At 37.8% G+C, this 27,131-nt stretch overlaps 1 protein-coding gene across 2 annotated transcripts in view; it reads right to left on the bottom strand.

The window, feature by feature from the left end:
- The window catches only part of LOC131076582 (uncharacterized), a 136,323-nt gene that overhangs the window by 12,079 nt on the left and 97,113 nt on the right, over nucleotides 1-27,131 (bottom strand). For both annotated transcript variants that reach the window (XM_058013838.2, XM_058013837.2), the window contains exon 4: nucleotides 7,105-7,311. In XM_058013838.2, coding sequence (XP_057869821.2) covers nucleotides 7,105-7,311 — 207 coding nt within the window. The remainder of the gene's footprint in view (nucleotides 1-7,104; nucleotides 7,312-27,131) is intronic.

Here is a 27,131-nt window from a genome sequence, read left to right as displayed (position 1 = left end):
TTCCTATTTATAAAGCCTAACCACACAAGCCTTCACACATAGACAACAAAAACCCACTAAGAACAGGACAACTCGACCAGCCAAAACTTTTATTTTCATTATAGTTTGCACAATGTTTACAAATAGTTATAGAGCTACAGTTACCAACCACCCTATTGCCTTCCAAATTGAGCTTAATCACCTCAAAAAGCTCTAAGCTCAACCTTCTAAATTTTATACAATTGCCTCACTGGGCACCAAAAGTGCACCCGCAAATATTAAATGCAGCCGCTCCCATTTCCATTTTACTTACTTTGCTTTGGCATTGAATGTTCCCATTTGAATTCTTCTGCCATCCTCTCAATGCCTAGCTTGCTATGCCTTTCCTTCCTATCTGTTCTATTTGATTTTTTGTCTCCCTGATCAGATTGCCGTTGCATCAAACGATTCCTTCCTAGTGATTAATAGCAATGTCAGTCCTATTCAACACTCTATTCTAATACATACCTAGAATGGCACCAACCGAGATTCCTATTTGCCTTCTCTTCTTGATTGACAATTAAGGAACCAAAGTTTGTTTTGCATGGCCAACTGTATTATTTGTAAAATTTATGATATTTGAAATATCTATAATTCATGCTTATATGGCTCTAAGCATGTGTAGGGATTATGTATTTGAGCTTTTGGATTTGACTGTGTGTGCCTTTTCCTTAAAAATGTTTCGAATCATACTCTATGATTCATCATCAGGATAGTGAGCTAGAGAAGAGAGTAAGTGTGAATTGCAGACCAAAAACCACTTAAATAGTGAAGGGATTGGTGGGAAGGAGGGGAGGGAAATGTACAAGGATCAAGAGATTGGAAAATAATAAAATAGACAAATTAAAAGAAAGAAAAGGAAAAATAATAATAAGAAAGAATACTTAATTAAAAGGAGAATTAATATTAAAGAACCAACTTACAAGCAAACAAAAAAAAAGTAAATGAATAAAATAATAATAAATATAAACAAAAGAATAAAAAACAATGACATACAAAAAGGTCATATCCAAAAGGACAATAAAACCAAACAACAAAAATACTAAAAATAACAAATAAATAAAGAAAACACTGATAAAACTTAGAAATAAAGAAAAAAAAACAAGGGAATGAAGAATAAATGAACAAACTAATAACACATACACATATGTATATATGTATATATGTGTATGTGTGTGTAAACATACAAACAAACACAAGAAAGGAGCCTACCCAAAAAAGAAGGGGAGATAAACTAACAAAGCAAAGAGGCTAAAGGCCAAGGCCCAAGGAATAAAGAAGGGAAAGAAGGGGGGCAAGGCAATGCCGAGGGGAGTTCAAGAGGGGTGGGTGAGAGAATCATTTTTGAGGCTCGAGAGTAAAGGGTACTAGGAGAAACTCAGATTCCAACCTTCATTGCGATTTAGGTTGGTGGGGTGTTTATTGATTTCTACCACCTCTTTGAGTTTCCTCTTGAAATAGTTATCTTCTTTGGCAAGGATTTGAGTATTTTCTAGGCAAATGTGGTGTTTGGTTTTGGAAGAGTGCTCCGCCAAGGCAGATTTAGAAATATGCTCATGCATTATGTGAGCACCATGTTCCTTAATTCTGATGCTAAAGGAGTGACCCATTTCCCCAATGTGCACACTACCACAAGAACACAAAACCTTATAGACCCTAGGGTTAAGAAGAGGGTCAATTTGGTCTTTAAGAGAGGGGATACGGTGTCTTAACGGTAAGAAGGGTTTGAAGGTACAAGACCGACCTTTTTTATGAAGAATCTACGAGATTTTGTTGGAGATACCTTCAATATAAGGGAGAGAGGCTATATGATTGTCACGAGGGGGCAAGTCTCTTGGCTTAGAGAGGAAACAAGCTCGAGCTTGACTGAAAGCTCTCTTTATTTTCTTACTTTTGTAACCATTTAATTTGAAAACCTGAGTGATGTGGGCAATTTCTTGGTCAAGGTTCTCATGATCACAGATGAGAAAAGCTCTAGTGGCTAAGGTTTTGAGGATACCAACTTTTTGGGTCGAGTGATGATGGGAAGAAGAATGAAGGTAAAGGTTGGTATGGATAGATTTGTGGAAGACACAACGAGCAAGGGATCCATCAGGCTTTCTGATGAGCAAAATATCAAGGAAGGGGAGTTGGTTATTAGTTTCAAGCTCTTTGGTGAAGGTAATGCTATGGGCTATGTTGTTAAGATGAGCATGGAATTCCTCAAGCTTTTCAAGACCATGAGGCCAGCAAGCATTAGTGTCATCTACATAACATTTCCACCACTTGGGCTTGAGGGGAAAGGAATGGAGGGCAATTTCTTCAAAATGCTCCATGTAAAGGTTGGCTATGATAGGAGAGGGGAACCCCTCACAACTCCATCAATCTGTTCATAGACAACATTATGGAACGTGAAAAAAGTATATCTAAGGCATAACTCCACAAGAGAGGCTACTTCATGATTAGTCTTGTGCCTAACTACCTCAATGGAATCAGGAATAGGGACTTTAGTGAAAAGGGAAACAACATTGAAACTAACCAAGAGGTCATTGCCATCTAGCCTTTCGTCTTTGACAAAATCTAAGAAGTGTGTGGAATTTTTGACAAAAGAACCAGAATGGCCTATGAGGGGAGAGATCAGCTTAGCAAGGAAAGCGGCAAATTTGTAGGTGAGGGAATCTATGGTGTCCACAATGGGTCTAAGGGTTCCCAGATTTGTGGATTTTTGGGGCTCCATAGATATGAGGGGTGAACTCTCTACTAGGTAAAAGACGCTTCTTAGTGGCATCATCAAAGGAGGACCGAGCAATGGCAAGCTTGACATTCCTAAAAAGTTCAGCGAGGGGATTGTGGTTTAAGATCTTATAGCTCTCATGTAGCCTCTCTCCCTTATATTGAAGGTATCTCCAACAAAATCTCGGAAGTTTCTTCATAAAAAAGGTCTTACTTGTACCTTCAAACCTTTCTTACCGTTAAGACACCTTATCCCCTCTCTTAAAGACCAAACTGACCCTCTTCTTAATCCTGGAGTCTATAAGGTTTTGTGTTCTTGTAGTAGTGTGTACATTGGGGAAACGGGTTGCTCCTTTAGCATCAGAATTAAGGAACATGGTGCTGACATAAGGCATGAGCGTATTTCTAAATCTACCTTGGCGGAGCACTCTTCCAAAACCAAACACCACATTTGCCTAGAAAATACTCAGATCCTTGCCAAAGAAGATAACTATTTCAAGAGGAAACTCAAAGAGGCGGTAGAAATCAATAAACACCCCACCAACTTAAATCGCGATGAAGGTTGGAATCTGAGTTTCTCTTGTTACCCTTTACTCTCAAGCCTTGGAAATGATTCTCTCACCCACCCCTCTTAAACTCTTTGTTAACCCCCGCCCCCCTGCATTGCCTTGCCCCCCTCCTTTCCCTTCTTTATTCCTTGAGCCTTGGCCTTTAGCCTCTTCACTTTTTTAGTTTATCTCCCCTTCTTTTTTGGTTAGGCTCCTTTCTTGTGTCTGTTTTGTATGTTTACACACACATACACATATGTATATGTGTATGTGTTATTACCTTTTGTTCATTTACTCTTCATTCCCTTGTTTTTCTTTTCTTTATTTCTAAGTTTTGATTAGTGTTTTCTTGTGTGCTTTCTTGCCTTTTTTGGGGTTCTATTGTCAATTTTTGTTTTTATTTCTATTTTGTTTTTATTGTAATATTCTTCTTTTAATATTATATTGTCTTATTTCATGTTTGTCTACTCGCTTTGGGTGTATATATGCTTATTTTCATTATTTTCTTATTGTTATTCTTATTACATACTATTTTGTTCTTTCCTTTTAAGATTTACTTGCTGAAAATATTTTATAATTGATTTGTTCCCCCTTTTTTGTGTTATTTGTTCTTTTATTTTATTTTATTTTTTCATACTTTAATTTGTTTCTAATCATTTTATTTATTTATTTGTTATTTTTAGTATTTTTTGTTGTTTGGTTTTACTGTCCTTTTGGATATGACATTTTTGTATGTTTGCTTGTGTTATTTATTCTTTTTTTCATATCTATTATTATTTTATTTATTTACTTATTTTTGTTTGTTTGTTTGCTTGTATGTTGGTTCTTCAATATTAATTCTCCTTTTAAGTATTCTTTCTTACACCAATCCCCTATACTACTTAAGTGCTTTTTGGTCTGCAATTTACACTTATTCTCTTCTCTAGCTCACTATCCTGATGATGAGTCGTAAAGTATGATTCGAAACGTTGATAAGAAAAAGGCACACAGTCAAATCCAAAAGCTCAAATACATAACAATTATGGACTGTGGAAACTTAATGTCTACAATGTGTAGGGGTGTCTTTCAAGGTTCACCCTCAATAGATATGTTTATGTACTCTGGTTAGTTCTTAGTTTGTTCTAGAGTTTGTTTTTTCTAATCCTCTAGGCTACTCCATGCTATGATAATTGGATGTATTTGTTGAATCCCACTGATTTTATTTAATTAGTCGGAAGTGGTGTTCTCACGGCATATCAAATCATTTGATGATTTATCAAGATTCAATTGCATAAATTCAAGTCAATCTTAACATGAGCTTTGAGTTCCCAATAAATCATGACACGACATTAATATAATTGTTTCTTTATTTCCAATAAGACTTTATGATGAGGGCCCTAGTCAAGTCTCTTCGCAGAATAACCTGTTACATAGGATGATGTTGACCAAATATGATCCATGACTCAAATCAAAGTACATAGCAGAATAATATTGTATGAAATATTTCCAAAAGGTCACTAAATTCTCAATGCAAGCAGGCACAATCCTTCGCCTGTGGTACAGGTAAGGATTGTGGATGAGAACAGCGGGTAAGCATTCTGATCCTGCATGGTACAAGAAAACCTTCTGACAATAGCACAGGTACAAATGAGATCAATTTAACTGTCAAGGTGGAGATCAGTTTTTTGTTATCATGCAGGGAAGGGCAATATGTATGCAATCTCCTAAATCTAAAGCTAATGGAGGCATTAATTACTGAAACTATTTTCAACCTTAGTAATAGAATTGTCAATCCAGATTGGCTGATTATTATCAAATTACTGTCTGCATTATCTAATTGGAAAAGGAGAATATCCTGATTGGGATCACAATATGCTCACTGCCAGTGTCTTCTAATTGTGAATTCTTGATGCTTTCTTCAGTGAATGGACTTTCTTGATTTGTTTTCATCATCCTTGGTTGTTTCATCTTTCTATCTAAGAGCTTCTAGGCTTTGGATTGAATGCCATCACCTTTACATTTTTTTTTTTTTTGCATCCAATGTTTTATGGTTTTCACAAGGCACCTGGATGAAAAGAATCAAACCAAAAGAACACAAATGACTTACATAAGGATTTCTCCCACTCCAAGCCACCTTTGGTGGCATTCAAGAGACAAAACCTTAGTGGGACTTGTGTTTAGTAGATAAACACCTGTATGAACAGTTTCAACCAAAAAAACATTAAGATGACTTTCCCTTTAATGTGTAAGCTTCCTTGGGAATGGTCCTATTATTTCACTGAATGAGTCCATTTTTCTCAGGAATATAAAGATTTGTTAATTGAATCCTCATTCCATGGTCTTTAGAAAATTATATGAAAAGGTTTTAAACTCCTAGCATTCTGTTTTCCTACGACAGCCTTTAAGGCTTTGAATATGCCAAAATTCCAAATACATCACAGTTTCTTTTCAAGAAAAATAAATAAGTCTTTCTGCAGATGTTACAAATAAAAGCAGGGAAAAACGTACAGACCCCAATGACTGTGTTTTCATAGGTCCACACATGTTACCATATGCCAACTCAAGAAGATTTGAAGCTCTCTAGATTGCCTCCTTCACAAAACCTTCTATGGGCTTACCCATGATGCAATTTTCGCAAATTGAACTTGCCTATGAGTCGAGATAGACCTTGCACCATAGTTGATTTCCACCAAAAAGAAGATTAGAACACCAAGATCTTGAAATCTCAGATACCATAGATAACTAATAGAGTCATCTTTTGTCTTGGTGAGTGTTGCTCTACTGAAGTGTATACTAGCTACTAGATGATAGGGATCAACTTCCTCTTTCCTTTGTGCCCCAACATTCATATCCTCAATCACTAATCCTGCAATTGTAATCATAAAAATCTTAAAAAAAGTTTTTTGGTCATTGTTATAAAGCTAACAAATTATTTTTTAAATTCAGAAAAATAGTATCTCACCAATAATCTTTTTTGTTACCATCCAGTAGCCTGATGGCTTGTGTTATTAAATTTGTGTCCTCCCCAAGTATTACATTTTGATGGCAGTTCACATGTTCAACTAACTCACCAAGCTATTCTTTCTTGTGTCTCATATGCCTCGAGGCATCAGAATCAACACCACTTTCCTCAGAGGTAAGGCTTGACATCAGTTTATCTTAAAAACCAGTTATTTTCTTCATTCTTAGTGTTTTCTAAGTTACCAGAAAGTTTCTTAAAGTCTGCCATGCATATTCCCACTGTTATCCCTCCTGTTATCCCAGTTTTGCCACAGTGGATGAATTTTTCTTTACTATTAGTTTGCTTAAAATGAGTTTAGGTCTCTTGTTTCTTTTGCCTATTTTGATAGTACTTAAGTGCAGATGGATTTGATCCTCTTCCACACATACAATTTTACATTTCAAGCTCAGTAAATATGAAGACAAAGAAACATATAGAAGGGAAGTCTGGAATACTTCAATTTTGACCACAGATTTGGGTATGGCATCAATAGTCATTCAGAACTACATTGAAGTTGATGCAAATAAATTACAGTGTGTCCTAATATCAAGCATATTAGGATATGTCCGAAATTATCAAATGAAAAGAATGCAACCATATGGAAATCAAGTGTCCAATATAGTCATGTTCAAATAAGGATAAAGGAGATCATCAAATGAAATTGGACTGTGACTTCATCTTAAATGCATTGCACTATGGTAGGTAGGTGTTGATATGCTACTAGTCTATAATATATATGGCAATACCTGTACCTAACATGTCCAGTTACTCCCAGATTGCATTAAAGAGATACTGTTTATGGAATGAACATTTGTAAACAATTGATGACCAGTCCTCATTCCTTACCTGTAGTACTTCTGAAGCAAACCAAGATTTCCATACTTTGTCTCTCTACGGACTACATCATCTGTGAATCCAGCCATGAAGAGAAGCGTAATGCCTAGGGCTTTGAAGAAGAAACTTCCAGTTCGAATATGAACTAACATAGCCATTTGACATATTAGAGGCCCAAAAGATTTCAACTTATTCCTTCCCATGCGTTGTCTCACATACCTGCATCCATAACATTGCAAAGACATTAAGACAGCATTAACACTTATTGGTGGTGTACATGCATGTTAATTGTTACAAATTTGTAAGAATATTGTAACATTTTCATAGAGAGAGGCATTCATGAATTCAATCCCCAAAGTTAATAATTATATTAATATGCTGGAGCACCCAGATGCAGATAATGGGATTAAAAGACATGTCAGCCTATAAGAAATAACTAAATTATGGCTAAAGCATATTCTCTATTAAATATTCTGGAATTAATTAAACTCATCAGTATGACAAATTCAATGTTGACTTAATTTACTAGTAATGTGTAACATTTGTGCCTGGTTTAAAAGTCCAACTGTACCAGTGTTTCTCTTCATTTTTCCTCCATTTCCACAAGTGTCCCCTACAAAAGAAGTCTTTCCTTGTGTTGTACCCTTACAAACTCAATGTGTAAGCTTACCTTTCGTCCATTTGTCATCACATAGATCACAGGTTATGTGTTAGTCCAAGTCATTTGTGGTCTCCCCAGTCAAATTGCAAGGTCATATTATCATGGTTAATCCATTGACTAATGACTTTTGCAAGATGGGTAGTGTTGTGACCATTTCACACATTGCCCCATCAAAATGGGGACCACCTTTTATTTTGAGTCTTAGCTGCTTAGTCTAGTCTCTCTCTCTCCTTTTGCAGGATGAAATGAGCAAGTTTGTAGGGTTTGGGTCCAGCTAAAGGTCTACAAGAATTGCCAGTAGCGACAATCCAAGAGTCCAAGGTTGTAAGTTGACTCCATTGTTTTAGTTTTCTTTAGTCGAAGTTGTTTCCAAGAGTCTTCATCTCACAAGCTTGAAGGGAGAGAATGAATCAAGGTGATAGACAAATGAGAAATTTTAAGATGTCAAATCACCTCAGTCTCCAAGCCTCAAAATCACACTTCATGTTGAGTCATAGATGAGCGAATTTTTCCTTGAGTACATTGTTTGAGAATAGGTGTAAGTATGAGTTTGAGTGTTTGAATGAATTATTCCAAGGATTGAATTCTTGTGCAATGAAATAATCGATAGGCTCATTTGTAATCCGCCTCATCTCTAAGTCTTCTCTAGGTTTTAACTTCATGACTTCACAACTTGAAGCGAACTTCATGAGTGAGAGATTTGGAGAGAACTTCATGTTTGAAGGATATGAAGCGAACTTCATGAATGAGGAGATTGGAGCGAATTTCGCTATTCAAGCATTCATGAATGAGATTGGCGATAAAGGAATGAAGTGAAGGATTTGAGAATTCTTACTTCATGAGTTCACCTTTTGGAGCGAATTTCCAACTTCATGAGTTCACCTTTGGAGTGAATTTCCAATTTCATGAGTTGCACTCTTGGAGCGAACTTCATGAGTTGGGGTATTGGAGCCAATTTTACCTTCAAGGCTTCACGAGTGAAATGGAATGATAAAGAGATGAAGGAATTACTCACTTCATGACTTTGCATTTTGGAGCGAGTTTCCAACTTCATGAGTTGGGTTTTTGGAGCGAATTTATTACTTCATGAGTTAGACTTTTGGAGCGAACTTCATGAGTTTACAGTTTGGAGCGACTTCATGAGTTAAGGAATTGGAGCGAACTTCAGGTTTGAACAATTTGGAGCGAATCTCATGTTTGGAAGAGACAAGCGAGCTTAGCAAGCAAGGCGATTGAAATAAGACTTCATGTGCACACCACTTAGAGCAAATTTCAAACACACTTCATGAGTTGATGATCCCAAGTGACTTCATGAGTTCACATTTGGAGCGAACTTCATGAGTTGAGCTTTTGGAGCAAATTTTATACTTCATGAGTTCACATTTTGAAGCGAACTTCATACTTAATAAATCAAGAAAGTGGAGCGAATTTTATGCAAAGCTGAACTTCATGAGCTAACAATTTCGAGCGAAATTCATGATCAAAGGTAGAGGAGCGAACTCAAGTATGAATGCATTTCATAAATTTGGATATTAAAGCGAACTTCATGAGTTGGTGATGAGGAGCGAAATGCACTTCATGAGTTGACAAAATGGAGCGAAGTTCACTTAATGTTTTATAAATTTACTAATCCATGACTTTAGCGCCCAAAACAAATTTGAAATCAAACAAAATGTAGGTCGGCCTAAGGTAATTTGTTATTTTGTTTTGATTTAGCAAAGCTGCCTCCATAGGAAAAGACACAACTTCTCACCTTGATCGCCTATAAGAGAAGGTTTAAAATATTCATTTCAACATCAAATCAAGCAATTTATTCCTTCTCCCTTGAGCGAATTTCATCAGCAAGCAGTCTGTAGCAAGACTCATTAGCAACAGCATTGATAAACAGTTAAGGAGGCTGATCGCACCAGGTCGTTCTATATGAGCTCCTGTGTCATATACTCCATTGCAAGAAATTTTGAGTATTTGGGACTCATGTACAGGGGCGTAGTTGGAAGGAGACTTGGACAAATTAAGGTATATGATTGTTATCCACAGCTTAAGCATCCACCAAAATAACACTACAGGAGGGTGAATGATGCATTCACTATGCATATCATAGTTTTAAAACTCGTGGACTCGCCACGGACTCGCGAGTCCATGGCTGCCCCTTGACCCCGCAAGGGGCGATGCCCCTTGACCCCGACTTGGGGGCGCTGCCCCCAAACCCCCGTCGAAAAATATAGGGGGAAATTGTGCCGATGGAAGTAGGGAAAATTTAACCTTTGAGTCTGATTAGGCTCCATATAAAAGCATAATTAGCATTGAAGAAATCTTGGTAATATACATTTTAGAGTTGAAAGTTTGAAACTATGAGTATTTGACAAGTGTAATGTTTCAATTATGGCTCTTATGTTCTCTAAATGCATTAATTTCTTTATGTTTTTTTGTAAAACTACGGTTTTTTTTTGGCCGAGTCTTTCACGAATCTTTCACGAGTCCAAGTCTGAGTCCAAATTTTTGGTTTGCCGAGTCCGTGGCGAGTTCGAGTTTTTCAACTATGATGCGTATCATGAGGCAGCTTCAAGGTGGATCACAATAGAGACTCTCTCCAGAAGCGCAGGCCATGGTAGAACAACATGGTGCGTGGTTCATCCAGTTTCCGAAGTTCACCTACATCAGAGTTCAAGGATCTCCCGTTCCTCCCTACATGTTGCCGCGCTACCCAACAAATAGAATGGTGCTACTCGAGGTGGTGAGACAGTTATTGGCGTATATCAAGGCATATAGGCATAAGCATGGAGCCGGTGTTTCTTTCTCTATCACACTTGGAGATTCCATTGAATCATGCCCATCCATTCATGTAGCAAAAGATGCCGAACAAGAATTAGCACTACATTCACTCAGGCCATTCACAATGAGAGATTGCTTTGATCCATATGGTAAAGTGAAAGAAGTCCTGGGAAGAAAGAATGAACACTGCTGGCATCTTGAAGATTATTGGATGAACGTTCAAAATGATGTGGAGGTAAAAAAGAAGAAGTATTCTAGACTACCTCTCGATTTCATCAGGAAAGGCAAGTTGTTTCATGTAGCTGATCAAGTTCAAGATAGTGGTAAATATCTCCAAGGAGCCTACGCCAAAGAAGATAAAGAGATCAAATTCAAATGGGCAAATATAGAAATTGATGATTTGAAAGAATTAATGAAGCTAGTCTTGGAGTACACTCGCATATGGACGGTTGTACAACACCAGAAATTGAAGAGAAGAATATAACATAGACATTCCACTTAGAAGAAAGGGCAGATGATGAAGTTGAAGCTAGTGCAAGTGGGACAGCACATCAATCATCTCAGTCAAGAGGATCAAAGAGAAAGGAAGATCATGGTGAAAAGGAACCCTCAAGGAAGAAGCATAAATCAAGTGCGAGTCATCCTTCTTCCACACAAGAAGAACAAAGGATGGAAAAGGAGTGAGTCAAGGAGCCAATGAATCAGCAGAGTCTACAGTCCACAATGATAAAGGCAAAGAAAAGGCATCTCAAGAACAAGAAGATCTCACTCATCTCATTCAAGAGATCGAAGAAGGTGGAGAAGATAACGATGAAACTACTTCACCACCTAGAGATGAACAAATGTACGAAGGAGCACAAATTCAAGAAGGAATATCTTCTATTCTGGAATGGTTAAAAGAAAGATTAGCTCAAGAGGTGATAGTAGTTAAGGAAGAGCAAACATATGATATAGCAAGTCTTCTAAGCCAAACTCGAGAGGTCACTGAGAAGAGGAGAGCTACGAAGATGTCAAAGGTGATTAGAGATGATTCGGGATCAAGTAAGTTACAAATAGCTACTCCAAGGGTTGAGAAGTACGAAGGAGAGATCACATCGGATGAGTATGACATGGAGACTATTGATTTGGGTCCACTCACCTCCGAGCAAGCTATTGGTGATGCGACCGATTCATTGAAAGCAGTCAATGACATGTTGAGAGCTGAAATAGAAAAGTATAGAAGATTGGAAAAGGAAATAAATGCGTGGAGGGATTATGTCCAGCAATTTCAACAACCATTTAGGCATCAGAGTCCAGCAGCCACACCACCTCCCTTGCTTCCTCCAGAATCAGTTGATCATATGGAGAAGATGAGGAACTCCGCACAGGTGATGGATACATAGATAGAGGATCCATATACTAGATTTAGCAAATTTATGAAGGACATAATGAAGACACTCGACACAGTCGTAAAAATCCTTGGAAGAACTCATGTTCTCAGAGAAGCCTTCGAAGCACTTGCTCATGCTCGAGATGTCATCATTCCAGTACTTCAAGTAATCAGGAAAACACCGAGGGAAGTCCTATCAAGAGAGAAGATAAGGAGAGAAGGAACAACACCTAGCCTTTTACAATGGTACTAATAGCTTACTTCGCATGAAGAAGATCATCTTTGAGGAGATTGGAAATGGGTGTAGTCAAGTTCAAGATGATATGCACCGAGTCCATGATAAGATAGTAGAAGTAGCACAAATTGTTTCAGAAAGAAAGATTGATCCTGGAACGATTATAGAAGCTAAGGAGTTGGACGAAAGAATAAGAGCTATCTTCCATGGGGCTGATGGAATGATCACCAAGCAACAATTGAATAATATGGTCGAGTCCGTAGTCTTAGCAAGCAAAACTCAAGAACTAGAACCTGAATGGGAGGATGCTATTGTTAAAGATTTTGATGAGGTCATGCACATGGAGGAGCAGTTGAAGTCTCTACCTGAGATCCCGATGACAGAGATAGACGATATGGTGACCAGATTCATCGAATACGCCAAGAAGGAACGTGAGAAAGGGAACCAGATTCTAGAAAAAAGTTTGTTATGATCCCATTTGGCATTTCATTCTCCTATTAGAGGACGCTTCCTTGATTCCCGTGTCGGCACATGCTATTTTCTCATTGGTTGATTTCGTGGTGATGTTTATCTAGATAGGGTTTCATTGGTATCAAACCCTAATTAGGGTTTAGTTGGCAAGATCTAGGCCCTTAATCTTCATTCGATCTCGACCCTTCATTGTATTTGGGATTTCTATATAAACTCTACTCGTTTCATTTGTAAAGGTTAATAGAATAGAATGAGATTAAGAGCAATAGGAGAGAAATAGGCTAAGGTGATAGAATAGTGACAAGAGAAAGACTTGAAGAATTGTTGTTGTTTGGCTATTGGATCAATAAAACATTGAAGTTATGGTGTTTTTACTCAATCCTTGAAGTCTATCGCATGGTTCTTTATCTTCTCAAGTCAATCTTTGATGATAGTTTAAGCATAAGATTAAATGATGGAATGTTGCACTTGATATATTGTGAAGCTCGTTATCCATACCACTAGCTACTTGTTGATTGTAAGATAGCCTTATGTGTTCAATTGGAACCTTTAAAGTTGTTTAAGTTCGATTATTGCTCAATCATTGATATGCATTCAACTAATGGTGTCTATGATTAGTAGTGATTTGAAAATCTCCAAACATCCTTAGAAGATTGCACTAGTTCTAGTGGAATTGTTCGTGTATGGCGATGCTATGACTAGTTGAGTTTCACTTGTGTCATTCTCCATCCATTCATTCTTAGGATAGCTTAGAACCTCTCTAAACCCCCATCTTTTGCCATTATTTTGGATAGTCATTGAGTAGTATTAGGAAGAAACTTCATTGCATATCATTCGCAAAGTCCTTCGTGAAAGCTTTTGTAACCACAAATGCCCCTTGATGAAACAACAATTACAATGACCAACTCAACTTATCCACACGTAGTGACCCTACATTCATGAACCTTGGAGTCTTCTCAAATGATCCTTAAGATAATCTTCAACATCCGAGAGATTTCGTTCAAGAGAGGATAAGATACTTAAGGTATTTTATTCTGTGTTCGCATGTGCCTAAAAAAAACACATCTACAGGTAGCACCACAAGTTTCTAAAAGAATAATGACAATACTTGACATAGTGTCAAAGGCATCAGCTAAGAACAAGGGACCACCAAAATAAGTAGTCAAGAAATAGGTACAAATAGCTAAGAAATGGAAATGAGAAACCTTGAAAAGAAAAGAGCAACCAAAAAGGAAAACTAAAGAAAACCAGGTAACACTATCTGGACTAGAAATGGTGGAGTTACCATTACCAGCATTGATCACTACAAAGGGAGCAATAGAAGATCTGATAATGCTCATCAAGGCATGTCAAGGGACAAGAGGGGTACTCCCACTAGGATCACACCTAACATCCAAGGCCAAAGTAACCCTTGTATTAGTGAAAAAGATTGTAATATGCATATGCCCTTGTGAATGATGTTGCAGGGGAACATGTTGAGGTAGAAGCTATGAGAGATGTTGTCTCACAAATCTATTTATATCTATGAGAGAAGTGGCAATATCCAATCTTCATTTAGGGCTACCAAACTCCGGGATGTATTCAAAGGAGGTGATCTACTTGGGGGCTCTAGAATCCTACAAACCACATGTAAGGATCTGTGTCAAAGGGTGATGGCCTCCCAAAGACAAAGATCTAAACACATCAGATTTTCATATTTAAAGAAAGTAGAGAGATTGTTGCCTAAGTCCTAGTAGAGGCAATAATATCTCCCTCAAATCTCACAGTAAAATGGGGCATGTAAAGATGAAATGTTCTTCACTCTCAACCTCCTAGAGGGAGAAAAGGTAAGTTGATTCAAGGCGAGGGATATGGTGATCTATCTCAACTCATAATTGATGGGAACACACACACATTTGGCCTAGGAGAAACCTCGAGCCATGTGGCCAATGACATTGGAGAGAGTGAGGGTGGCAAAGTATGCCATTTTTTACCTATAAAAATGCCCTATAAAAAATGCTTAGTGTAAAAATAAAGCTTTGGGCCAAGAGCCATAAGAGGAGATCCAAGTGAGTTGGATGTACTACTTATAAATGTCTCTTCTAGTAGCTCTAGTGATGGTCTCCTTAAAAGGGAAGATCCAAGCAAGAGCATCAAAGGAATATATGAGAAAAGTTAGTCTATCAAAAGATGCCAATAGAAAAAAGAAATCTTTCCTTGGAGTACTAACAATGATGCTGCCAGACCTTATGAAGCAATCTGCTTAGAAGTGCAAAGAGCTAAATATGAGTCACCCATGAATCTAAGTTTGTGTATATAGAAAGTAAGCTGAAAGATAGTCTTAAGATACGATGGTCGAGTAGCAAACTCTAACTGGATAATGCTCCAAGGAACAATATGCTTGCACCTGATAAGGCATTGCAACATGAAATCTAGAGTCTAGACCCTCTCCATATGGGCACAATCAATGGTTCCTAAGTTAAATCACCAAACATCTAAGCTATACAAAATTTGTGGGCTTGATGATGGTATCAAAACAGTATCTTTGAAGGGATATCTTGGAGATGTATATGAAAACATTGACATTCCAAGAGAGAGGGGCATATCCCTTAGAAAGACATGAACGTGAGAAAGCTTTTGTGTTGAAGGAGGGACTAGAGAATTGGACTTCCAAGTATGTGTAAGTGGATGTGATATCCAAGGCTGCCCCCAATAAAATAACTGGAATCTAGAAAAAAGACGTTTTAAGATTTGAAAATCATGACCTTAGTTTTATTGAGATTGACCATAAATTTGTAGAGATCACAAATATAAGCAAGGGTATCAAGTTGTTTTAAACCTTGAATTGAGTGAGAGAGGAGACCAACATCATTAACAAAAAGTAGAATGGCAATAACCACCTCATATAAAGTGAAACCATAACCTAACTAAGCATGTTGCTAAAGAAATACCTCCAACTCATCAATGTAGATGCTAAAGAGTGTCAAGAAGAGAAAACACCCTTGTGAACCCAAAGGTAACCATGAAAAAGTCGTAGCAACAATGGGAGGTATAAAATTACCAAATAATTATCTCATTAAGCTTCCAAGCAACAATAATGATAGAATCAAGAATGCCAATATCGCACATCCACTGGAAAAGCAAGTATCTTGGAAATGAGTCAAAGGCCTTCTTGAAGTCTATGAAACAATAAAATAATGTGCAAGATCAATGGAAAGCCTCCTTAGTAATAGCCTAGAGTGTCAAGATATGATCAATTGTTTGATAATCTCCAATAAACTTGGCTTCCCCATGAGCAAGAAGATTACCTTTCTCCAAGTACTCAAAAAACTACATATCCAACACTATGGCAAAAAATTTGGCAAAAGTAAGTCCAATCATAATAGTCTTGTAGTTGCTAAGATTAGTGAGATCACTAGACTTGTGAATTGGATGAATTATATGCTGAGACTAGGACCTAGGAAAGTCATTGAAAACTTTTGCCAAAGGTGAGGCTAGGGAATCTACACCATATTTGATAAATTCAGCTCAAAGGCCTTCGCATCTAGTTGCTCAACTGATACATAACTTCAGAATAGCCCTCCTAACATTACATGTGAAAATGGTGGCAGCAGGCAGTGAAGTGGAGACCACAATAGTAGGTTGATTGGGCATATCATAAAGAAAGCTAGCATAGGAAATCTAGGCTGTGTGGCTAATGTTAGAGTTTGTAGATTTATAACACCATTCAGCTAAAGGAATCTCCTCATATCAGTATGAATCTTCAATTTATGTTTCCAATAAGTTTTGGACATGCTCCAAAAGTTGTTATCACCAGTTTGTTAACAATGGATGCTATAACTCAAAGAAATGCAAATGCTTGATGACTTTGAAAACTACTATCAAAATAACACATCTTCAAGTTTAGGTAGGCTTGCAATGAAGTACATTAATGCTTCCTCCCAATGATGACTACAAAAGCCCAATGGTTGTTTTTTCTTGTTAATTTGTTCATCTCTCCTTTATTTAGTTGACAGTCTAAACTTCTTTTACACAAATTAGCAAGGACATCTCCTATTAATCTTTCCTATAAGATGTTGGAAAATGAGCCACACCCAAATTGAAGATGGAGTAGTCACCAAAAGGGCTAGTAGCTCAATGGTAGGGCCTTGGTAGAGCACCCCAGTAGCAAATGGGAGGCCCTAGGTTCAATTCCTAGCTGGTCCATGAAAACTTTAACATGGTATCATAGCCCAAGTCAGTAGAGTTAGGCCAAGATAGGATCCCCAAGAACCTGCAATGTGGTTCAAGGGGATGTTGAAAAATCAGTCACCTGAACTGAAGATGGACCGGTCACCAAGAGCAACCCAGCAGCAAATGAGAGGCCCTAAGTTTTACTCCTAGCCGGTCCATGAAATGTTTCACATAAGAAATCTCACCTAACCCCACAATAAGTTTTGAAATTCCCTAATTGACTTCCTGTTGAGGGATCAATAATTTCTAATAGGATCTAATCTTTCAACTAATGTTTGGCATGGGTACAACTTACAAGTACAACTACTGCTTGTACCATAGTGGATCCCCTCTTCAAGAAAAAATATCTAACGCATTTTAAGTATCTTGTTGGGAATTAGGATCTTGCTACTATTGTAGGAATCCTGCCTCATCCAAGTCTTGTTGCACAATAGATCACACAAACAAGAGCCTAGTCATTCTCTTTTCTAGAAAATGCATCAATTGTCACAATCTCCCATTCTTCTCCTTTGAAGACGATGGTTGTTCTATCAAATGCTTGAAAAATACATAATTTGTAATTTAAAAATTGAAACCATTAGATATTAGCACAATAACTCAACTACATGAAGAAAGGCTAGCATATATTTTCATGTGAATATATGTCTAGATTATTCTCTTAATTGTCATTTTTTTGTATGAAATATATCTATACATTATTCTCTTTCCATTATTATTTTTCTAATGCTAGAGGACAATCTTCTTGCATCAATACTACTATGTACCTTTTTTCATAGCACCTAGAGAAATGATACACTAAGGAAACCTCAGATTGCTTTCCATCTCTCAGAAGATTGGAAATAGTACTTAAAATCATCATTAGCTTAGACTTTGTAGCACGGTATAGATGGCCAGTTTCTAAGGATGGGGTTAACTCGTTCAGCTTCATGAGAACTCATGGAAGAGGGTGCAAAATCAAACTTCTAATCACTTCTTGAAGGGAGGCGAGGATAAAAAGGCTGGACTAGAGATCAACCCAATGCATTTATATGAATCAAAGGTGCAGAATAGTCTTAACATCAATTTTGTAGACTACCCCATGATATAAAGATATTTAATCATTTGATCAATCACCAATCAGTTCAGTTTAGTCCATTGAAATTTATGCGGCCTTTTACCCGCTAGAAGTATCACAAAAAATGCAAATTTTGCATCTCTCGTAGGGAGTCAAGTCTACTTTCCACATGGATTTTGTTAGATATAATATCCCTTGTACAATTTGATGTAATTTTTTTGCCATTTATAACACAAGGAATATTGTCAAACAATTCACATACATTCTTCTAGCTTGCTGGTCTGAGTTATCAGTCTGATATAACTGCGTGTTATTGACACCAAGGCAAAAGAAATGCTTGCAAACGATTTCTATAATATCTAAACTATAGACTCAATGCATAAATGACTTCTTTTGATTTTTCCAATGCATAAATATGAATTTCAAATGAAAATTGTGCACCTACAGCCAAGAGACATTTTCACAAACACTTGATATGCAAACTGCTATTATAATAAACATGTCATCAAACAATGGCCTGCAACTTATTCCTCCTTTATTGAATGCAATTTCCAAGTACAATCAATCAAGCTTTAAGCTTGCAAATGTATGCATACACCCCTTAATCTCAGGCAAACATATATTGCTGTCTATGGTAGTAATAACAATAACTAGTTTGGTAATACAATCAGCTACAAATTGTGGAGAGAATTTGTTTGGAAGATAGCCCAATGCCGATGTGAAGAAACAAGCAATACCCAATACAATGAGGCCCTCCTAAGCCCAAGTCGTATACCTTCCTTAGCCGCCCCTATTCTATTGTGTCTGAGACTTCAATAAATTAAATAACAGCTGCCACGGTCTCCTTTCCACACCAAAAACCATCGATCTCTCCTTAGGATCAGAGCGCTCAAGTTTGAGAGTGGAATCAATGCATAATATGGGGCCTATGATCAGAATCGAGGTTCTTCCTCAGCCATGGCAATGTCTGAAGATGACAGAGATATAACTCAGAGCTGGTAGGTGTAATCAGCACTTGTTCTTCCTCAGCCATGGCAATATCTGAAGATGACAGATATATAACTTAGAGGGCTGTAGGTGTAATCAGGACTTATGAAGCATAATCGTTGAAGACTCCCAACTCCAAATTGTCCTCAAAAAAATCTTCCAAACCAACTCTACTAAACTTGGTCCTTGGCCAACCAATTAAGCTCTATGAGATGACTGAATTATCACCTCCACATCTGCAATAATCTCAGCTGATAGTTTCACAGCCTCAAAATTGCTTAACCTATGAGAGTTTCCGTTCCCAAAGGCTCAATAATGGCAGAAACCCAAACTGGTTCCTTCTCCATACAAGAACTCCAAAACAGATATCAAATCCAGGATGATTAGAAGCTTAACTTGACCTTCTTTTATACTTTTTCTCCATCCTTTCAAGAAGCTTCTAGAAATACTATTAAAATAATATTATTTCACTTAAGTAACTTTTATGATGTAATATTAATTTCAGTCACTTTATTAAATTAATTAAATATAAAGTTCCCCTTTTAATTTTTATTTATTTGATAGGTCCATGTATTGAGACAACTTAATTAATTATTCTGCCTCAAAAAATGGGGACATTACATTAGAAGAAAGATTTGGCACAAAAATAAGGAAAAATTTATGTAAAGTGAAAGGTATGAGACTGTGCTCAGATTGCGTGGTTTTGATTTAAAAATGATGTTTGAGCATTAATTAATAAAAATTTAGTCTCCAAAACAGATTACTCACCACCGTAAATGATCATATAGAGGTCCAACACCCCAACAAGCCTCAGAATGCTAAAAGAAGCATAATCAAAGGAAATGAGTGTCCCATTGTTCACACTGATTTTTCAAGTGTTGTCTATCTTCCTAGACACATTTGTAAGTGAATTTGAGTAATTCATTTGATGACACTAACAATGTGACAGACACAAAACACCATAGTCAGATCAACAATTAGATATGGCTTAACCTGAAAAAAACCATCATCACCTCAATGACATAACACTACTAGTTACACGTGATGGTCATAGCTTCTTGTTTCAACTAGGTATTGTTGTGAGGTATTCACACATCGCCCCATTGCAAATGGTGACCCCCACTTTTCGCTTTCTAGGATTTGTCCTTTTGCTTAGTCCTAGGTTGTGTTGGGGTCTTTGCTATTAATCTTTGGATTAAAGGGGTAGAGTTTCTTAAGTAGCCAGAGAGTTCATCAAATCAGGTTGGTCTCCTGAGGACAGAGTGAAGATAGTCGGTTGTGAGCATGAAAGTAGATGGAGAACCCCTTGAATCATTCCTAGGTTTCTTGTGTTATCTGATCATATTTCTAAACAAACCTTGGTTGAATGAATAGTGTCCTCTTACGTCCTGTCCTTGCTCTAAGTCTGGAGTGAACTCACTTTGAGGCTCGTCCCTTACACCAAAGTCAGAGTGAAATTTGCCTTAGACCCTGCACCTTGCTCCAAGTTTGGAGCAAATTTGCTAAGACCCTGTCCCTTGCTCAAGAATCCAAGCGAATTTCCACCCTAGGCACTCTTAAGGGTCAAATTGATGGTATTTTCATGTGGAAAGGTTTGAAAACTTAAGGCTAAAACCAATATGGTAGAAGAAAGAGGAAGATATTGAACTAAGGGTCTAACACAAGGACATGTACCTTGCAAGTAAATTAGAGCGAATTTCATCAAGGACATGTACCTCACTCCAAGTTGAGAGCAAATATTTTTCCTTGAGATCATGTACCTTACTCCAAGCCTTAGAGCGAATTTTACCAAGGCATGCACCTTGTCCAAGCTTGAGGGCGAATTTGTTTGAGATCATGTACCTTGCTCTCTATCTTGAGCGAATTCCTCAAGATCAAAACCTTTTGGCGCCAAAAATCAATTTAAAATTCGAATTCCAAAAGGAGAGGTTGAAATGTTCAAGTCAGCTGCCCTAAAGGAATAAATTCAATTACATTTGCTCAAAGATCAAGTCGGCTTCACCCTAAAAGGACACATCTCCTCATTAAGACACTTATATAAGAGGGGTCAAGAACATTCATTCAAACACCAATTCACAGCAAGTTCCTACCACAATCAACGAATTTTGGAGCAGATCAGTACTTTAAAGGGGGTAATTTCATCAAAACAACAACACATTCACAAAGGAAGAAATGAACTCATCAAGAAGATAGCAAAATTTGTTCAAAACAAAGGAGTGATCCCCTCTATAGAAACACCTATCAAACCTGCACATCACATGAAATCAGAGATTATGTCAGATTAAGGGATTGTATAAGCTATATATCATGTGAGATTGATGCCCATTTGTTTGTTTTGCAGGAGGTAAGGAAAGAAATTAAAAAAGATCAGGTTGGAGGAAGATTGTAACAAGGTTCTCAAGGAGAAAATTTCAACACCAAGGACAAGATACAAGGAAGACGTCTTCAAGATTCTTCATCAACACCAAGAACACCTCAAGTGCAAAAAGAAGACTCAAAATGCTGCTAGGTTGAAAGACTTCAAATCTTCAATAGCTGCAAGCAATAGAGTGGGATATCTTCAAGGTTCTCATTCTATCACATCAACATGAGGAGATCAAAAGTTGCAAAGAAGAGATCATCCAATTACCTCAAGGCACTAGAGCATAAAGGAAGAATAACCTACATGATGGAAGAATGTTTTACAATCTTGAATTCCCTTCAGGAATCCAAGAATCGAAGTCAGTATAATGAAGAGCTACATTCAACCACTTGAATCACTCATCAAAGTATATCATGAGCAAGAGAAGGTCAATCAAGGTCATCACCAAGCATATATCTGCTTCTCATCATCATCATCACTTTAAGCAAACTGGATAATGTTGAGTATCAAGAGATATCTCTCAACATCCCTTCATGATGATGAATCAAATCAGGTTTACAAATGCAAGATTGAGATGGCAGCCCAGTCATCCCTTCCACTAATCAATGAAGTCCACATCAACATGTCTAGATGCAACGTACCTAGTTCATACATGAAGGCACAAACTCCAAAGTACCTACCCTCAATATCTATTGGTCCACATTCTTTGAATGTAATTTTCTCATTGGCTAAGGACACTGTTGTAACAAACCCTAATTAGGGTTTCCATTGTAAAATCTTAGCCGTTGATGGAGATTTGATCATGGTCATTAATTGTAAATGAGCTCTCTATATAAAGCTCAAGCTCTTCATTTGTAAAAGCGAATAGTTAGCAAATAGAATAGTGAGTAATGAATAGAGTAGTGAATAGCAATAGAGTAGAGTAGGAGGAGAAGACAGAAATTGTTGCCTAAGTTGTAAATGAACTCCATTTTCATTGAAGTTATGGTGAAGTGTGTTGTTTCTTTACAATGTGCATGGTTTTTGGTTGGACCTTCATGTTAGATGGTAAATAATTAGATTGAATGGAGGGATTTGTTGAATGCATTTATGTTGAATCCGTTTAGTCCATACCACTAGCCTCTTGCTGATTGTAAGTGTGCCTTGTTTGGTCAACTGGAATGATAAGAACTTAACTTCAATTCGTTATACATCCATTGCTTATGCATTAACTTGAATGGTAATCAATGTTTGATGGTATTGATTCGAATATCTTTGAAATGTCCTTAAAAGATTGCACTGAGCTTATGTCAAATTGTTCAAGTTGATGGTGAGACCTCGCCCAGTAGGATTCCATCTAATCATTCACCCATATTCTTACATTCTAGGCCTTGGAATAGGCTCTCTCAACCCTTCATCTTTGCCATTTTTTTCAAACTCGAGCTAGTTTAGGATAAAACAAAGCATCACAAGATCACAACATCGGATGATCTAAGTTCCAGCAATTCAAGCATTCAGGCATTCAAACGTAAGTCCCCTTGTGATTCCAACATAATCACATCAAACCAATGAGCTTATCCACACATAGTGACCCTACATTCACGAACCTTGGATTCTTCTCAAGTGATCCTTAAACTAATCTTCAGCATTTGAGAGATTTTGTTCAAGAGAGGATAAGATACTTTAGGTATTTTATTCTGTGTTCGCATGTGCATAAATAACACATCAACAAGTATCAAAAGACAGTATTGTTGTGACCATTTCACACATCGCCCCATTAAAATGGGGACCCCCTCTTTTTGCTTTCGTTTTGCCTGTTCTTCTCTCTGCTTTTAGGGTTTTGAGTAAGTGAGTGAGTTGTCTGGACTAGGGTTAAACAAAGGGGGTTTCTTTTGGATATTTTCAAGCCGAGTCCAGTCAAATTTTGAAGATTATTAAGCATCCTCCCGAAGATTGCAATTTTTGAAACAGGATGAGCCTGTCAGGAAGTCAGGTATGTCTCAGGTTAGGTCTAATCAGGATTTTGAGGCAAATTCAAGCTATGTCTAAGTATTAGCATTTTTTGACGATGGAATTGTGTATTCTTGCCTAGGTAAGTTTTGATTAAAATTTTGTTGAAGGCTTGCTAACTGGTCCCTGGCCTTGAAGATGACCTAACCCTGCCTGGTGGAGTGATTGAAGACCTAAATTGTGGATATTTTGGCTTATAAAGGTGAAATCGCTCCTGTCCCTCTCCCAGGGACCAAGGCGAAAATGTTATTTAGTGCATTTTGTCTCTAACTTCCTTTAATTGTTTTGTGCAGGGTCTCCAGGGGAGATGATTGGACGTGAATTGAAGATTTTGAGGATTTTGAAGGTTTGAAAATGATGAAATTTGAAGGATTAAGATAAATTCGCTCCTGTCCTCCACTGAAGGACCAGGGCGAAATGATTTATTTTGGTCATTTTTTGGCCTTGGTTGATCAAATTGAAGCATTAAGGACACAATGAAGGATGAAATGAGCATAATGGAGTATCCAGACTTAGTTAAAAGCAATGAAAGGTTGAACTTTTTGTCTAGCAAGATGAATTCGCTCCTGTCCCTCACCAAGGGACCAGAGCGATTTTCTTTGTACACACCTTCTTGGACCTTTTCTGGATTTGGGCTCTTGTTCATGGATTGTAAAAAGATGATATCTTCCCCAGCAAAGGAAATTTGAGATGAAAAGTGAAAAGATTTGGCCTTGAGGACAAAAGGCGCTCCTGTCCCTCACTAAAGGACCGGAGCTTGAATTCCAAATTTGCATTATCCTTGCAAGATTTAAGTGATTTCGCGATTTGAGGAGGTCAAGGGAAGTATGTTTTGCCCGTTGAATATAACTTGAGTAGGCCACAAAGAAGAGAATCAACCCAAATGGCAAAAGGCGCTCCTGTCCCTCTCCAAGGGACCAGAGCGATTCTCTCACAAGACAAATTTTTGGCAAAGGTAAAGCGAGTTTCATGTTTGAGATGAATGAAGGAAGGCATAATCGGTCCATTGAAGATAATTTTGAAAGTTAGCAAAACATAAGTGAGCTCATAATTGCCAAGGCGCTCCTGTCCCTCACCAAGGGACCAGGGCGAAAAACACATTAACAAGCCTTCCTCCTCAAATTGGGACGAAGCCAAGCCAAGGCACGAGATTGCAATGATATTTAAAGTGCTTCAAGATGGAATGAAGTTGCAAAGGCCACAAAATTCGATGAAAATTGGCCAAGGCGCTCCTGTCCCTAACCAAGGGACCAGAGCGAAATCTTCAAGTATGCCTAAACACTTCAAAATTTGAAATACTATTTCTTGTTTCCAGGACTCAAGATAGAATGGAGAATCATGTTTTATGCCTTGAGGGTAATTGGAGGTTGATGTGGTCAAGAGATTGTGCAATAAACTAAAAAGCGCTCCTGTCCTTCACTGAAGGACCAAGGCGATTTTCATAAAATCAAAAAATCCTCTCCAAAATCACGGCAAGACAAGGTTGTGCAAAGTGAGAAATATCTTTCGAAAGATGATGAACAAGGAATTGCCCCCAAGAATCGACAATCTTAGGCTCAAATGTAAAAATCGCTCCTGTCCTTCACTGGAGGACCAGGGCAAAAATCTTTGGAGAGTCTATTTTGCCTTGAGAAAACGAGTTGAACATGCACTGAAGGGACGAAAGAGATCATTGCTTACCCCACAACATGAATTGGCAATTTGGAAGATAAGGAATAAGGACTCAAGGACAAAATCGCTCCTGTCCCTCACCAAGGGACCAGGGCGAAAATGTCCTAAGGAACACTCCTTCCAAAGATCGAATAAATCAAACTCAAAGTTCCAAATGAAAATCCCCAGCAAGGAATACAAGGCCAAAAATGAAAAGGCGCTCCTGTCCCTCTCCCAGGGACCAGAGCGAGGTTATTAACAAATTGATATTTTTACCATGCCTAGGCGCCAATGTCCTCCAAATCACATTAAATGCCAATTTCGCTAAAACTCCAAAATATTTTAAAAATTAAATTGACATTTAATAAAGGCGCATGGCATTTAATAATTAATTTTGGAGCCTTGGAAAATTGTTTTTTTTTATTAATTGAGGCATTTCGAAGTTAATTATTATTAAATTAAATTTTAAAAAAAAAATGGAGCGCTTTGGGGTATTATTTTAATATTTTGTCAAGTCGGCCTCTTTCTTTTTTAATTTTTATTTATTTTTGGCCTATTTTCACCAAGTCGGCCTATGGGAAATGAAATGGTGAGCGCTCTATATATTTGGGGTGTGTTTTCATTATTCAAATCATTCACTTATTGTTTCAAGTGCGATTTGGAAGAACAAGAAGGAGTGCGAAACATGATTTAAGAGGAGCGAATTTTTTGGAGGATAAAGGTGATAGAATTAATACTTGCGAAGACTAGAGGGAGGCGCATTTTGCTAAAGGGAGTCTTCAATCTTCATTTTGCCTAGCAAATTTTCCTAATTTTGCATCGTTTCTTAGAATTAATCCTCAAGTGGAGGTATGGCGAGATCTTCCTAGTCCAATGTTGAAATTTTGAATTTTGAATTTCAAATTGCGTAGTTAAATTTAGGAAATGATAATTCAAAGATTTATCATGAAGTTTCCTAAATTAAAAGCTTCAATCTTCCTTTCTACTCTATATGTTTAAATTGCAAAATATATTACTCATTATGAAATGTTGTGTAGGTGTCAAGATGGCGACCCCAAAGGCAGGAGCATCCACTAGTCGTCCAGCTCTCATGAAGGAAGATCAAAGGAATGAAGAATTGGAGACCAAGATCGTGTCAAAATGGAGCAACATTGGAGATACCAACTTGGGAAACTTCAGTGTGAAGAAGTTTCGAGAGGTCCCTTACATTGGAAAGCCGTCACCTGTCGCAAAGAGAATAATTGAAAGTGGCATTATCAAGGCGGCCGGTTTCCCTCCAGCAGTCTTGTGCCATGAGCTGATGATCGAGTGCGCCCGCCATTATAACCCACAATCAAGATCAATCGTGTCCAAGGAAGGAAACACTTTGGCTTACCTTTCAGAGGAGGCTATAAGTGAGGCTCTTCATCTTCCAGAACATAGGGATATGATTTACAAAAGCTTAGAAGGAGCCAGGTCCATGTATGAAGATGATCCAGACACTTGCTTGAGCATCATCAATAAGAATTGGTTACTCAAAAGTCGTCCTCGCCTGAGCAAGATTTCCAACACACCACATAGGATCGACTTCCAGGAGGAGTACAGAGATTTGATAACTTTGCTCAATCGAGTTACAGGGGCTCCTCAAGCCTTCTATTTTGAGAAATGGATGTTCTACTTCATCCAAGTGATAGTTCAAGGAAAAGGAACAATTCATTGGGCTAGAATTATCAGCCATTGCTTGGACGTGCAGTTAAGAAGACTGAAGGCTACCAAATCCTTCCACATGAGCTCGTACATCATATATGCCTTGATCAAGAGTTTTGAATATGCAAGACTACCTCACAGAGGAGTGATCGGAAGAGGGCCCGGAGAAGTCAGAGTTTGTGATTCTTATGTCCACTTGCATCATCCACCTGGAAGTAACTACAAGTTAGTCAATGATACCTTCACGATGAACGTCACCAGGACATTGCAAGGCGGGATTCACAACCGGTTATCTCAAGATGCACAGGAGCTTGTGAAGAGGTATGGTGCTTGGTTTATCCAATTCCAGAAGTTTACATATATTAGAGTTCATGGGTGTCCTTCACCTCCATATATGTTGCCAAGATATCCGACAGATAGGGTAGTGTTACTTGAGGTGACTCGACAGTTGGCGGCTTATGCAGAGGCATTCAGACACAGGCATGGAAATGGAATTCCTGTGCCTATCATACTAGGGAATTCAGTTGAGGTATGTCCTAATGCTCTAGCCATGGATGACGCAGAGAAGGAGTTGGCCTTATATTCATTTTC

Source organism: Cryptomeria japonica, chromosome 10 (assembly GCF_030272615.1).
Source record: "Cryptomeria japonica chromosome 10, Sugi_1.0, whole genome shotgun sequence".
Classification (NCBI taxonomy): Eukaryota; Viridiplantae; Streptophyta; class Pinopsida; order Cupressales; family Cupressaceae; genus Cryptomeria; species Cryptomeria japonica.
Note: the sequence above shows the minus strand (reverse complement) of the source record. Positions and strands in the feature narration are given on the sequence as shown.